The sequence below is a fragment of the Etheostoma cragini genome, chromosome 9 (assembly GCF_013103735.1).
Source record: "Etheostoma cragini isolate CJK2018 chromosome 9, CSU_Ecrag_1.0, whole genome shotgun sequence".
Classification (NCBI taxonomy): domain Eukaryota; kingdom Metazoa; phylum Chordata; class Actinopteri; order Perciformes; family Percidae; genus Etheostoma; species Etheostoma cragini.
The window spans coordinates 22,248,210-22,263,837 of record NC_048415.1 but is presented as its reverse complement, the minus strand read 5'-3'; the positions used below and the strand labels follow the sequence as shown (position 1 = coordinate 22,263,837).

General features: G+C 39.8%; 1 protein-coding gene across 2 annotated transcripts in view; it reads right to left on the bottom strand.

The window, feature by feature from the left end:
• The window catches only part of c9h19orf44 (chromosome 9 C19orf44 homolog), a 15,827-nt gene extending 12,497 nt beyond the window's left edge, over positions 1–3,330 (bottom strand). The window contains exons 1-6 of one of the 2 annotated variants that reach the window (XM_034880415.1): positions 3,304–3,315; positions 2,969–3,120; positions 2,727–2,879; positions 2,484–2,605; positions 833–1,343; positions 132–492 (exon numbers count right to left, since the gene is read on the bottom strand). In XM_034880415.1, the coding sequence (XP_034736306.1) occupies positions 132–492; positions 833–1,343; positions 2,484–2,605; positions 2,727–2,879; positions 2,969–3,088 (1,267 nt within the window). In that variant the 5' untranslated portion in view covers positions 3,089–3,120; positions 3,304–3,315. Of the gene's footprint in view, positions 1–131; positions 493–832; positions 1,344–2,483; positions 2,606–2,726; positions 2,880–2,968 lie in introns of both variants that reach the window. The other variant, XM_034880416.1, reaches the window with a different exon arrangement.
• Positions 3,331–15,628: the final 12,298 nt, after the last annotated feature.

Sequence of the window (15,628 nt, the reverse complement as noted above, 5' to 3'; positions counted from 1 at the left end):
GTACAGTGTAACTGGTATACACAGAGGAGACAACTGTTGATGTTAAGTCCCATTGACTCTTATTCTTGTTAACTACAACACTAACTGCTTTCTTTCCTGATGTATTTGATGACCCGATGAACTCCTCTTACCTTCAGAGGTAACTGCACTTATTTCACTGTGGGGATATTCAGAGTCAGGCCCAACAAAGAGTTCCTCCAGAGAAAGCACCTCATCATGGCATGACATGGACAAGAGGGAACGCTGTGGACTGCCCCCCCTGTGAGGGGAGTTACTCAACGGAGGAGATGGGGAGACACAGGAAGGAGAGGAGGATACGGAGAGCACAGACGGGCTGAAGTGAGCCTGAGTCTGACCGAGGAATCGGAAAGGAGAACTGTGGCGAGAAGGAGAGGCAGGAGAGTGGGGTGTTGCTGTATTAGGGGATGATGAGGGAGAGAGCGTAGCAGGAAGAGGTGAGGAGTAGGCCTTCTGGCTGCTTTTGCTCAACAGCTGTGAGAAAGAAAAGCATGGTATTGTTTTAAACTGTTTGTCTGTCAACCACAGTGTTTCTATCAGATTTGTGTGAAATGTTTGCTTCCATTTGCAAACCATGCCAAAGACAAATATTCTTTGCTTTGTTATAGAAAGAAATAGTTTAATGTGACTTAAACATTTTTTCAGAGAAACTGTCCTAAAATATGCAGAGCTGACCACCATTGACATGTGAACGTTCAAGTGAACGTATGCTGAAAACAATATATAGTATGTCTGTCTAATACATGTTCTAACTGTGCCATAATGTTGTAAAAAAAAAAGCCAAAACAGCTCATGACTTAAAGTTGAAAGGTACCTCATCTGCTCTCCTTCGGAAAGAACATCTCCCTGGAATTGAGAAATTGTTGTCTATTGAATCCAACGAGCCTCCAAGCAGTTTCTGTATGTCCTCTTCATCACTTTCCAGACTCACACCACTCACTACTCTTACCGATTTTTTCTCCAATCCTCCCGAAGTAACTACGGCATCACCAGCTATGGACCTGACACAAAAATCTGCTTCATTTGGAGGCCTAGCAGCAGTAGTAATACTACTGTCAACAGCTACAGACGTCACATTCTTAAGGAAACGTTTCCCCTTCAGACTTTTATCACTGCTGGACTTCGCTGAGAATTGCACAGGGGCCTCCAGGGAGTGGGCAACTGGTGGTGGTGAGATTCCCACATCTGAGGTTAGATTCTCAACAGATTTTTGCCCATGTCTGGCATGTTCCTGAACCTGCATGCCACTGTGGATATGGCTCTCAATATGAACCAGTCTTCTCAATGCAGCAGTCTGGGATCCTTGCTGGGAAGATGACGCATTTCTGACAGGAGGGGGTGAGAGGGATGAATGAAGAGAATAATTAATTAATGGAGATTCAACAGTAGAGGTGGATATTGGAACTTGAAATATTTTGAGAAGAATCAGTAGATCAGGTGGTGGAAAAAAAATGTCCAATCACAGCTATAAATGTATTATTTTTGAAATGTCTGGGTATAAAGCAACAACTTTTTCTCCCCATTGAACACAATGTATTTTATTTTGAAACACACTGGAAGGGAGAGGGGTTTCTAAACTGCACTTTCTGTCCTTGAAGACTCCGCTCATACCTTAGGAGCGGTAGGACAGAAAATGTTAGTGGTTTTGAAACTGACTTTTTCAAACCGTGGTGTAACTGGCCAATGCCTACCCTACCTACACTAGGTAACCCTAGGTGCTTTCTGAAGAGACCTTTGATAATTACGTGGCTAAAATCATTGTTGGACCTAGGATTTAAATAACACTTATTCAAGACTATTTCCCACAACTTTAACATAACATAACATTTAACATAATTTATTTAGCAGGGGGTTTCAAATAACTGTTATATCTGTTTTATGCTGTTGAAGTGTTGCCTTCGCAGTATATGCCCTGGTCGATGTAGACACGTGTACCTAGTGCAATCCAGGATCTAAAAGGAATAAGAGCTTTGAGATGGCCTTCAAGATAGTGGACTACCAGTGCACGATGTACTTTGTCAATAACAATCCCCACCAATTGGTCCCCAAGCGCTCCAGTAACATAGTAAATTCCATAAAGATATAGAACCAAGCAGGCCTGCTTTATTGCACTACTCATATCTTCTTCAAAACTTGCCAATTTCAGCACTTAGTTTGTTAGCTCCAAGTTTGTTATTGCCCAAGGGGAGGGATTTTAAAAATGGCAACACAGAGAAAGAGGAAGAGGAGGGAAATCGTGCGTAGGATGTCAGGCAAAAACCTTCACAGACTCTCTCTTCCTTCACAACAGCTTTTGTTTTTTCAATTACTGATTTCCACGTTCTTTTCTATTCCTTATTATTGTTTTTGTAAATAAATACCTGTTTTACACCTATACCTTGTCTGGTATCACATTTTTGTAACAGCCTAGGAGCTGAGTTGTGACATTATTTAATTAGTTAACATACACAGAACCTTGGCGTTACCTGTGTTTAGGCACCTGCTGCATATGGCTTTTGCTGATAGGTGAATGTCTGCTGTTGGTTGCAAGTGCCTTCTTTAAGAACCTGCTCCCTACTCCACCCAAAGAGCTCTGAGGTCTGAGATCCTGGCATAAGAGAGCAAAAGGTGGACGATTGTTGTCAAATTGGACTTACAAACGTCCCACTGTAGAAGTGTCTAAAGTCCTACTGCACTTATGTTCTGAGAAACACAGTAACTGTATTAACCTTGGTAGAATCGTCTCTTCTCTGGGTCTTCGCATCAGCAGAGTCCAAGGTGTCAGCTACATGCTCAGGAGCTGAGCTGACCGAGGACAGATCACTCAGATCTGATAATGAAGGGTGTGTATTTAAGGAAGAAAATCTGTTTTTCACAGCCCCCTAAAATAAGGAAAGGAAAGACGCGTTTCTGATGTTACACGCGTGACTTACACTTTTTGAGGTTTGAAACAAAAACACTCACGTTTGAAATTCATTGTATGTACTGTAGTCACCTGCACAGACTGAACGCGTCCTCTGCTGTTCCTCTTTGCAGACAACAGAACTTGAGCTCGGTCCAAAGCGAAGCTTCGACCGCCTCGTTTCCACATATTTAAACTTTTGGACTTGGGGCTGTTTTATCCTGCGTTGGATACAATAGCGTCACCTAGTTAGCTAAGCTAACTAACGTTACATACGGTGCACTTTAAAAACAAACACACGGTAAAATAGATTATTTTCGAGGCCATTCATTGCCTACTATAATTTCACATGAATTAACAAAGGTTACTGTAATTGTTCATGTTGCCAGGTTCAGGTCGTCTACCTCCGCTTTTTGAGACATCACAGAAATCTACCACTTTCTTCTTCTCTGGTTCATGGTGGATCGCAAACCAACGTGTTAAGGTGCATACCGCCACCTATAGTGTTTATGCCGAACGCCCAGGGTTCGAAACCAAGCCCCCAGGAACAGCCATAGACAGTTGAAGAATCAAAAAAAATCCCGTTGTTTTGGACGGAGGCCAGTGGAGCAAAATAGAAGAACTTTTCCGGTGATGGCTAGGCGTTAATCTTTTTTTTAAAATATATATTCAAACTTTATTGACCAATATGGACATAAAGGAGAAAGAAACATATTCTGTACATCTCAGAAGTCTATGTTCTAAAAGAGCCAGGAGGTTACTAAATAAAAAAAATAAAAAAATATAAGCAAAACGCTTCATTCAAATATTCTGTAAAGCTTACAGAGGTCATATGATCTAACAGCTTTCTTGTTCGTACAGGTGGAAATGGAAGCAATGTATTGTTTAAGACTAAGAGCCAGCTCAAAAAAGCTTGGCTTCTTTTTCAAAACCTTTGATTTATGCAGATAAAATGTGGTTAAAATAATAATTAGATTTATTGTGTAATACTCAGAATAAAGCTTTCCATTATGTTGAGTGAATCCAAACAATACATTTTCCCAGTGTAATGTAAAATGAGGGTAAATAATATATATATATATATATATATATATATATATATTTTATATATTTTTATATATATATATATATATATATATATATATATATAATATATATATTTTTACATAGTTTTGTTTGATAACATTAAGAAAGTATCCGGTTACATTTGATTATGATAAATACACATTAAAATATATGACTTTTTTCATAATTTAACGCATTATTAAGGTAAGTTAGTGTTTTGTGGAATGTGTCAATATTGTATTTCATATTTAGTAAAACATAAGATTAAGTTCATTATGTTTAAATCGCTGCATTTCGCCACATCCATTAAGGTTTCTTGTCCCTCTTCGGACACCGTATTACATGAGTTGGAGACTGGGGTTAAACGTTGAGGGGCGTGGTTAAACGTTTAACCCCGCCCACATTGAGGTCTGCGGGGCTGCAGTCAGGGGCTTCTCATAACGTGAGGTACAAAGTGATGGAGTCTTTTATACATTGTCGTGTCTCTTTAGAAATTAAGAGCGGATAAAGACTTAAAGTGTAGATCATTCTGTGAATGATATGTTTGCGTTCCATATGGACACCAAGAGACACCGTACTTCCAGGGAGTGCGCATGTGCAGTGGGTTACTAGTTCAGTAGGCGTACAGCTCCCACCATGTTATCTTTACGGTCTGTTCAGTAAGTTCAGTATTCCCTATAGAGGTTTATAAAATGAACCCATCCAGCTTGGATATAAACCATGGGCTCCTCAATCATTTCAACATAAAGGGTCCTCGTTTAAAATGTCACTTTTTAACATTCACTAGTAGCCGAATCCAAAGTTAAAACAAGACATGATGAAGGTGCATAATGGACGCGAGTCAGTGGTGGTTGAAGAAAGATTATACTAGGGGGCTAAGGAGGGGCAGTGTTTAACCAGGTGGGCACGTGATGACAGTCTAGGAGACGGTCGTTTTGCGGGAGCTCCACCAACACCCTCTATATATTATTCTTATAATGCCAGTGCAGTAGTATGACTCTTGAACACTTCTGGACAAAACAACACCAAACAATGCCAAAGGGAAAGTTTAAGCCGCGACAGCCAACCGTCAACATGGATATAGAGCTAGCCCAACATGTCAGCGAGCATGGTGAAGACAGTGAGGAGGCAGAACTTGTAAATGTGCTGTATTTGTAAATGTGCTGTATTTATATAGCGCTTTACTAGTCTTAACGACTAATCAAAGCGCTTTTACAACATACAGTGTAGCTGACGCTGACAAATGTTGGTATGGTTGCCATGACAACGCCAGAAGTTAATATACGCGATCTTACGATTGCTAGGTGGTTTCAGTTCTACATATTATTGTAAAACATTGTTCTCTGAATTTCGGGTTCTTTATGAGTAAAGTGAGTTGTGTTTTGCGGTAGCGCGAACAGAGAAGAGAAAAATTGAGACTGTGAATAGCGAACTGTTAAGCTCCTGTTTTGTTAATTCTACTGCTGGTCTACTAGGCAAACACGTTTTCACAGTGTTCCATCATACTTCTATATGGAATAAAGGTAAAAAATGGACATCAGTATGAAGTGTGGATTTCTTTATGACCAGGGCAGTTATATACAGGAAACATTCACCAAACAAATTTACAAACCACATCTTCTTCCTGGAAATGTTTATTATTGTTGGGGTTACTTCAACCCATTTAGAGAATGGATCAATCAAAACTAGACAATATTTATAGGATTGGCACGGTGTCAATTCAATAAAATCCATGTGAAGGTGTTGAAATGGATATGTAGGTGGTGGAAATCGCCCCCTTTTGGGTCTTATATTTCCTTGTGCATTATGTTTGCAACAGATGATACAACTTCTACAAAATATTTTTGAAAAAGTTGTAAAGTTACATGTGTGAAAGTGTTCATTCACTATGTCTATCATAATCCCTGTTGAGACATGACAAAGACCATGACTCTATTGAGCTGCTGTTTTTTATGTAGACTTTGTGGGAGTATAGGTTTTCCTTCTTTCCTCCACAATCCATCATCTTTTTTAACTGCTCCATCTGTAATCCATTTCTTTTGTTCTGCATCTAGTGCATTGTTTTGCATGTCTTTTAATACTCATTGTATTGACCAATATGTGTTGGCCAAATTGTTCTGTAGCTGCTTCTTTAGCTATTTTATCTGCAAATGCGTTTTCTAGTGACACTTAATCTTTTCTCCCTGTGTGTTCTTCACATTTACATATAGCTAATTTGCTGGTAACTGAATTGCACTCAACAGGTTGGTCAGCAGTTGTGCATGTTCTACTGGCTTACCAGTAGATGTCTCCATTCCATGCCTTTTCCATTGGGTAGCAAATATGTGGGTTGTTGCGTATGCATATTGGCTGTCAGTCCAAATTGTTATTTCTTTCCTTATTGCTGCTTTGCACGCTTCTGTGAGTGCAACGAATTCTAAAGGTTGTGCTGAAAATGTTTTTGGCAATTTTCCTGCCTATACCACTGCCCTATGAGCGTTTTTGAACTTGACCCGTCAACAAACCATACAAGCCCTACGTCAAAGGGTGTATCTTTTAGATCAAGTCTTGGCTTACATGTTTTTTCTGTCTCTTCTTTGCAACTATGAGTCTCACCATATTACATAGTTGGCAGCAATGTAGCTCGATTTAAAGTGGTACATCTTTTTAACATCAAACGTGGTTTTGATAACAACGTTGCCGTTAAAGAGAGGTACCTATTTTGTGAAAGAAAACTCATTTTTGTCTCTATCAGTAATAGGTGCACAGCATGTGGCACCAACAACGTCAGGGGGTGATACAACACTATCTCTGCTGTGTTTTTCACAGCCATTGCAGCAGCACAGACAGCTCGGATGCAACTGGGCAAAGCCATTGCAACCGGATCTAACCTTTTAGAAAAGAATCCTATCGGCCTTTGTCTATCTCCGTGACTTTGTAACAGGACTGATGTCATAAATCCATGTTTGCAATCTACAGTTTGATTGAATGGTTTACTCTAGTCTGGTAAAGCAAGCACGGCTGACCCTGTTAAAACTTGTTTTATTTTTACAAATGCTTTTTCTGATTCATCAGTCCATTCTAACCTAGTAGTCATTGTCATGTCTTTTGCATCGATCAGTTCTAGTAATGGCTGAGTTATATGTGCATAGTCTGGCACCCAGGCTCTACAGTAATTTACGAGTCCTAGAAACTGCATCATCTGTTTCTTTGTCTGTGGCTTGGGTGCATGAAGCACAGTCTGTTTCCTCTCATCTTGTAGACGCCTCCCTTCTCTGCTTATCACATGACCTAGGAATTTTATCTCCTCCCTGGAAAACTGTAATTTCTCTCTTGACACTTTGTTTCCTGTGTGAGCGAGATGTTTGAGGAAAAAAACTGTCACCTCTTCACACTCCTTTTTTGTCGGTGAGGCCACTAGAATTTTGTCTACGTATGTTAATATCTGAGACATGGGTGGAATCTGTAGAGTAGACAAGCAATTTTGTATCTCTCTGGAGAGAATGGTGGGGCTTTCGACGTAGCCCTGTGGCAACCGGGTGTACGTAAATTTGGACCCTTTAAGTGTGAAACCAAACCATCCCTGTGATTCTTCTGCCACTGGTATAGGGAAAATGCATTGCTTAAATCCACTACAGAAAATCATCCTTTGTCCGGTCTTATGGCGTTTTTCCACTGCTGGTAACAGCTTGACTCGACACGCCTTGACTCGCCTCTACTCGACTCGATTCTTTCTACGTTCGTTTTCCATTGCAAAATGAGTAACGTCTCAGCGTGGCTGGTCACCATAGCTACGCGTGATGATGTAATTTTCAACGCAACTCACAACAGCACGCCGGCTACTCGCCACAGCCAGAAGAAGAGTTTTGTTTCAAATGAAGCTGAAGGAAGCAACAAAAATCACCGCTAAAAAGAACAGGAGTTTGGGAATTCCGCCGGAGTTCAGACGTCAACATGACTGTTGTTCGCCAACACAAAAGGGTAAGTTAAGTTTCCTGGTAACGTTAGCTAACATTTGCATGTGTTAGGGGCCCCGGTCAGTATTTACTAACGCTATACGCTAGCGTTACATAAAGTACATGAACTTTAGCAACCATGATTACACACCAACATGTGTGCTGTTTGTGTTTCAGAGCATTCACGCTCTGCAAAACCGCCGCCGCAGACCGTCGGGTGGGCGACGTCCGATCGGTGAGATCTCCGGTTGTGACCTGCTGGACTTCATATAATCTTTATGAATGTCATGGAGAGACTTATGACAACGACTGGGATGCATCTGGGACGGCAGAGCCGGGTGGACACTGTCACAGGGTGCAGAGGAAGAAGACCGGGATGTCCGGGAGGGTTAGATGCGCTACTTGAAAAGCAAAATAAAAACTTTTCTTTGATAACTTGTCTTGTTTTTTTAAAGTAACAGTGTGCAATATTGGAAACGACATAAAGCCCCTAACAGCCCTTAATATTGAACAGTTGATAAGTGAGAATAGTGCAGAGAGTAGATAATCTGTCGGTGTCTGGCTAGATTTATTTTTTAAATGTCCATTTGTTCTGGACACACACTCCACACTCTTGTCTGCTAACAACGCAGTGATCCGACCAACCAGCAGTCTGCAAGTTTTCACGTCTCCTATTGGGCTCGCCTCAGCTCGCTTGGGACCTCGACTGAGGTAGTACTAAAAAAAGTACCTGGTAGCAGGTCCCAGAGACTTGTTTTTGTAATGGAAAACCAAAAAAGGCGAGTAGAGTCGAGGCGTGTCGAGTAGATACCACGCAGTGGAAAACCGCCATTAGAGAGTGTAATATTGTGTGGGGGTCTGGAACGGGAGGAGCTTCACTTTCTACCGCTGAATTCACTGCCCTTAAATCTCAAGATTTTCCGTCTGATTTTTTGACTGGGAAAATGGGTGTATTACACGTTGCCTCAGGAGTCTCTTTTAATATTCCTGCTTTTAATATGTCCTGAATCACCAGCTTTATCCCTTCCTCTGCATCTGGTTTCAACGGATATTGTTTCACTTAAGGCCTGTAATCAGTTTTTGGTTTAACTATCACTGGTTGAGCTGTCATCATTTTTTCTACATCTGACTTTCCTTTTGACCACACATGTGAAGGAACCTCTTTTAGACAGTTCAGTTCCTCTTCAGGTTGAACGTATCATTCAGTGTTTTTACTTTCAGATGGGGAGTCTAGTTGTGTGTGGGGGGTCACATGGACAGTCCAACCTAAACTCTTTTTAATCAGGTTTCCACTTTTTGACCACCCATCTCTGTTTGACACCCACCCACTGGTGCATCTTTCTCCCTGTTTTACCCAAACTCCTAAATCTTCCCATTTTGTTCCTTTAGCTTTGGCTAGTGAAATGTGTGGTGTTATCTGCAAGTCTCTCATTTTGTTAACTGCCTCAGGTAGCAACACTGAAATTGCTGTGTTCCCTAATCTGTCTTGATACAATGTTTTGAGTGTTATTTTTTTGTGCTCCTAGCCTCTGCACTTGTTTATCATAGTTAAAGTCTGGTCCTTGGCTATGTTTAAATCTGATAGTAACATGTAGGTCAGTTGTTTGCATAGCTTCCGTGTCTGGAAGCAGAGTAAACTGCTCCATCAACTTTTGTGTTGTGCAGCCTGGGTCTGAGTGGGGGAGATCCAGAGTCCAGAAATATTTTGGCTCTCCTCCACTCTGCTGCACATAAATCTGATCTTCTACACTTTCGCCTGGACCTTGGGCGCGCATTCCTCCTATCACTGGAACAAGGAAGATTCACAGTTTTTCCATTGCATCGCTTCCCAGTAAATTTACTGGACAGTCTGGTATGACAGGAATGACGGCTGACAAGGCAGTTTTTTCATCATTAAATGCAAGTGGTTTGATATTTTTCTCATGTTAATGTGTCCGTTTGCTGATTTAACAAAAATACTTCCTGAACTTGGCCACATCTCAAGAATTTCTCTTTTTATGACAGATGAATCTGCGCCACGATCGCAGAGGAATTCTAATTTTTTTTTCTTTCACTGTTACTATTCGGAGAGGTTTGATGCTAGCCAAATCCAGAGTTGGCTCAGATTAAACTGCTGCCTGCTCCGTGTCTTTTTTGTCACTTTTATAATGTGAATTGTAGCTCTCCCCGTAACTTTGCTCATGTGGGGGGTCTCTGAGTTTCGAGTTCTGTGGAGGCGGCCTGTCATTTTGATCTATGTTTGTCCTCTCCTCTCTGCATTCTCTTGCTATGTGGCCTTTTCTCCCGCATCTATAACATGTCATGTTTTTTTTATCTCTCTTAGTGTTTCCACGTCCTTTGCCTTTTGCTCCCCCTATGTAAAACGCTTCCCCTTTTCCAGATTCCTCTATCATAAACACAGGCGTCTTTTTCTTTTTCTTGGCTATCACGTCCTGAGCATGAACAACCCACACTGAAAAAAATGAGTATTATTTACTTAAGAAAACCTAGGAAAGTTTTTGCACTTAGAAATTGTAAGTAAATCCTACAAGGGCAATCATCAAGTAAACTTTACTTGCAGATATAAGTTTCTTTTACTAGCAAACCTCAGGTAATTTACTGATGTTTATTAATATGGTTATTGAATTTTACTCTCTCATTCTTTGTAAATTTTACTTAAACTCTGACTGATTCAAACTGAAAAATCTCACCTAAAACCAATGGCTTTTCAAGGTAATTTTTAAATACTTTTTCTAACTTTTATTTATGGACTATATTTGAGTAACATTTACACAACATTTTACATAATTTTTATGCAGTTTAAATTGCCTAAATTTGTTCTTAATGTTTTTGTTTATTGAAACAATGACTTTATAAAAAAAATGATGCAACTGTTTAATTTAACAACCCGTTTATTTTTCTCAAGTGAAAAAATAATTTTTTCAATAAAACATTTTCCAGCAAGTTTGCATGGCAAAACAACAACAGGGTATAGTTCACCCTAAGTTGATTTTTGTTATTATTTACTAACCCCTTTGTCTATAGAAGGATTGGTGAAGTTTTGTTAACATCCGTTTTTTTGATTAATTTTTCTGATGTTTGAAGCCAAGTTGCCGTTCACTGTAGTTTTGTGAGAAACAAACATCTCGGCAAACTCTCAGAAGAGCATGAATGTTGACAAAACGGGGGTGAGTAGATGATGACAGAAATTTCATCTTAGGGTGGCTTAAATGACCCATTGAAAATGGCTCCATGACCCACCAGTTGAGAACCTCTGGTTTAACTTGAAAATGCTGATCTAACTTATTTTCTTTTGTCCCCAAAACTTAGCCACTCTACATTGCCACGTTTAATACAGTGCAATAAGTTAAAATAAAAATTACATCATTAAAATGAGAGAAAATTAAGAAAAAAGACAAATAGCCACAGAAACAACTGTGCCATATTTTTCTTTTAGCGCCTTCTTTGAAAGGACAACTCAGGGGTCAAACATGTGCATTCAAGCTACAAGCTTGTTTCGCAGATACAGGATTTTCAGGGACAGCTTAAGGACATCAAGTTCTAGAAGAGGCTTTTGAAAAACTTCAAAAGTGTACTTTGTTTTTGGGGGGTAACTTAAGTTCATGGCATAAATGATGCCCATGAGCAGGAGACAGGCTTTTGCAACACTTCCACAGTTGTGAAGTACCTCAGTCCCTTCAATACCAATCGACACATCAGTGTTGGATGCACCTTCATCTTCTTCACTTGTGTGAAAGACACAGATCCTCAGGACTTGCTCAGCCTGGTCCTCTTGAGCTTCCTCTCTGCTGATATCCTGTGAAATATATGTGAATCCATGTTCAGGTGCATAGTACAGCTTAATTTTTTATTCAAGTTATAAACTAGTGTCAAAAATATCAATATTTTAATACTTATCGATCCTAAACATTTAAAATAATTTCACTAAAATTATTATATTAGGAAGTTTAGAAATTTAGTCTTTGAATCATACAAAAAGGAGGAGGTGTTGTTAGGGTCTGGATACATAAGCTTTGCTTAATCCAACCCCTTTTCAAACTCTTATAGTACTGTGTACTGTCTGCTGCGGAATTTGGTGTCTTGTGAATATTAAGTTTGAAATAAATTTTTCTGATTCTGGAAATATTCCTGTTCCACAGTACCGATAACAGCTGAAGTTTGCACTCGCTTCTACACACACAAACAACCTGTAGTAAATCAGGCCTTATGGACCTTATGCACAACTCTAGTGATTCCTAAACTTTATTTCCTGTCTCTCATTATTGGAAACACTGAATAATACAGATGTGCATGTAGCACGCCGAGAGGAGAGGACAGAGGAGAGGTGAAGAGTGAAGGGGGGAGGAAAGAGGACAGAGGAGAAGAGAAAAACAAGGAGAGGAGAGTGGAAGAAAGAGGAGGGAAGAGAAGAGGAGAAAGGATAGGGGAGGAGAGAGAAAATAACACAGGAAAAGGTGGGAGAGAGGAGAAAAGAAAAGCGAGGAGAGATAATAATTACCCCAAATTTTTCATGTCAGGAATATGATTTAATTCATTGACATTTTAGATTTATTTCTTATGAGATATTGAGTTAATTTAGAGACTTTTAGGAATGCATTCCCACTCACACACTGTGTAATAGGCCATATAGTTTAATTACATCTATGAAAATATCTATTTGTCATCTCCAACTGGAAGAACCACCTGAATGCACTTACAATAAAGACTACTTATTGAAAGGATGCATTTTGATTCTTTTATTGAGTTGTTATAAAAGGCAATGATCAGCCTTAGGAATCCAATACTTCAGTTAATTCTTTTTTTCTTTTGCCTTTAATGCATTATACAAACTTTCATCAAGCAATAAACAATTTTTATCATTTAGGTAAACTTATTGATTGTTTAAATACATAATTTGGTAAATTAAGATTAAAATTTGGTTCTGTGATGACTTTTTTTGACATCACACAAGAATGCTCAACATTTGTTTGTTTTTGCCTGAACAAGGACAGAAACTGTTTTCAGGCCAACCAGCATGCAAAATAAAATAAAGGGACCAATAAAGGCTCCATTTAAAAAAAAAATTGTTTTATTGACAATTATTGATGGTTCAAGCAAGTTGTATTTAAAGGGGAAGTGAATAATAATTCAATATAATGTACTCAAGTGAACTTGAGTCCATTACTCTGAAAATGTTTGAATTTACCTTGTAGTCCTTGATGAGTTTCCCTGTAGAATCCCCCATGAATTCCATCAGGGCGCGAATAATGGCCTCCCGTCTTGCTTCAATGTGTCGCTGTTTTAACAGACAGAAGATACTTGTGTAAGAAGTACTATATGAATTCACTAATCTATACATGTTGTCAATAGAAACAACATAAAAATTCATACAAAACTATGATCTAACTAACTAACTAAACTACTGGATCTGCATTGGTTGGTTCTCTGAGGACATTACTCTTAACTGCTGTAGGTTAATCCACTTCCAAGTAACTGTATGCATTTGAAACTTTAAGTCAGCCTTTCCCAAACTATGGGTCGGGACCCAAAGTGGGTTACCTGGCTGAGAGAATCCAGAAGTGGTCGTATTTTGGTCCCAGCTACGCCGCCTTTTTTGCTGAATATCTCCTGCATTTTTGGAGTGTAGAAGTCCAGCTTAGTGAGAAAAGTTCTTTCCAAGGTAACCGTTGTGATTCTTTTGAATTCCTCCTTGATGTGAAAAAAGGAGGTACGATTATGCTATTTACTTTTTTCTTTGTAACAAACACTATTTCTTAATGGATTTATAAATGCAACACACACTTGTTTTACCTGAGCTTCAGAGAAAAGAGCAGGCCATCTCTCCCGGAAATCTTGGATGGCGGGGCACTGCTTTACAACTTCCTGTCTTTGGAAGGAGAAAGATCTTTCCATTTTCTCAGATATTATCCGCTCATTGTTTTTCTTCTTAATTTCTTGCAGCATGTCTACCCTCTCCTTCTCTAAAGTGGCTTCCGTGTCCCCAATTGGCAGCGGAGGCAGGTAGTTTACCTCTGATTTTTTCAGCTTTTTGATGCCTTTGCTTGAGCCATTCTCATTTGACCTCTGTCTTTTCAGCGAGTTCACTTCCAGCTCTGGACAAGCAAGTTGACGGCCTCTCAATTTTGCACGGTAATTCCCCATTTTCCATTTCATCCTCTGCTGCCACCCATAAAGGCCATTAAAAGACCCTGGTTCCCTGAGACATGGGAACTTTTCGATTAAGGCTTCGACCACTGTCAAAATTTGAATCCCTGTGGGGTATGCCGTGTAACCAAAAACCACCTCTGCAAGCTTCTCCAGTATGCTGCTTGTCAAACTTGGGTGGTTGAGCAGGGCACCATCCTTCAGGAATGCTTGGTTTCCAGCCTGCAGATGTTGTTCTACATCAAAGGAAAATGTTGGTATTTCAAATCTGGCTGGCCATGGTTGAGAGCGTCGGGAAGTTCTGCTTTCATCAGAGGAGGAGAGAATGATGGTGTCTGATGATGATGAGTGGGTGGAGATAGTATCAGAGGATTCTTGTGGTGAAGGCGAGTCAACCTCTATTTCTTCCACTAAACTGAGAGTGAGGACAACTGGCTTTACTGGCACAACTTTTAATGTTGCATGATCTTCCACATCCCCAATGCTGGTTAGAGTGAAAAACTGACCATTGAAATCCATGTCCTGATAATGCACAGAAAAATCCCCAGGAATATCAAAACAATCTCTGATAGCACAAATAAGGTATGTGAGGCTGCTTGGTATGCCTGCAGGTAGAATGAGTTTACGAATATCGTCGTCTCCAAAAATGATGCTTAGCTTTGCTGGGGTGCCCATCCTGGCAGAGAAAGCTGCATCATAAACACAAAAAATTGTTTGTTAATCTTTACAGACATTCATTCTGATGTGAAGTTGCAACTCCACATCAGAAAAAAGTCCTCATTTGTGACCAGAAATAAATGGTGGTTGTTATATATAAGTAGATGTGATGAATAATCTGTGCAGCACCTAAGGCTGTTGACTTGAAAACCCCTGTGAATGCATCTGTGGATGGAGACAGGATATGGGTGTTTAATGTCCAGACAAAAATAAAGCTCAAACTCGAATTTCAACAAACATTTGTGTCCACTAATAAGGGAGGCAAATGTGGTGCTTCAAGGTTACCAGACGTCTTCCTGCCAGAGTGTATGCCGCCAAAGGATAAAAATCTGGAAGATCCTTTTTGCTCAATTACTTGCTCATTGCTTGTGTTCTCCAACTCAAAACTTCTAAGGTGCTCATTGTACATGTGCATTTTTAGTCTGATGACAAACACTGGTTTGTTATGAACTACCATAATTTGTAGCACCTCTGCAAAGTCTGGCAACCCAGCAGTAGAACTATGGCACACCACCATTCCAGCAGCATAGGTGGTCCCTGAACATCAACTCTCTTATAACAGGAACTGATGCTGTGGATGATAAGAATTGAAGCTCATCCACAATTTCGTCAATGCACTTGTTTGACACATTAAAGGTGCTCTCTAACTTAAGAAAAAGGCTGCCAAACTTCTCTTTTATGAGCCTAGATAGATCCTTGTCTTCCTCAATCAAAGGTTGAGGATCCTCCTCCTCAGTGTCAAACAATGGCTCATCCTGAGCAACAACTGGATCCGAGTATTTTTTCAATACTTCATCTTTAAAGTCTTCAAGGCCATGTGGAGAATGTTTCCTATGTCTGTGCGAGGCGAAGGTTGAATATATGTTTG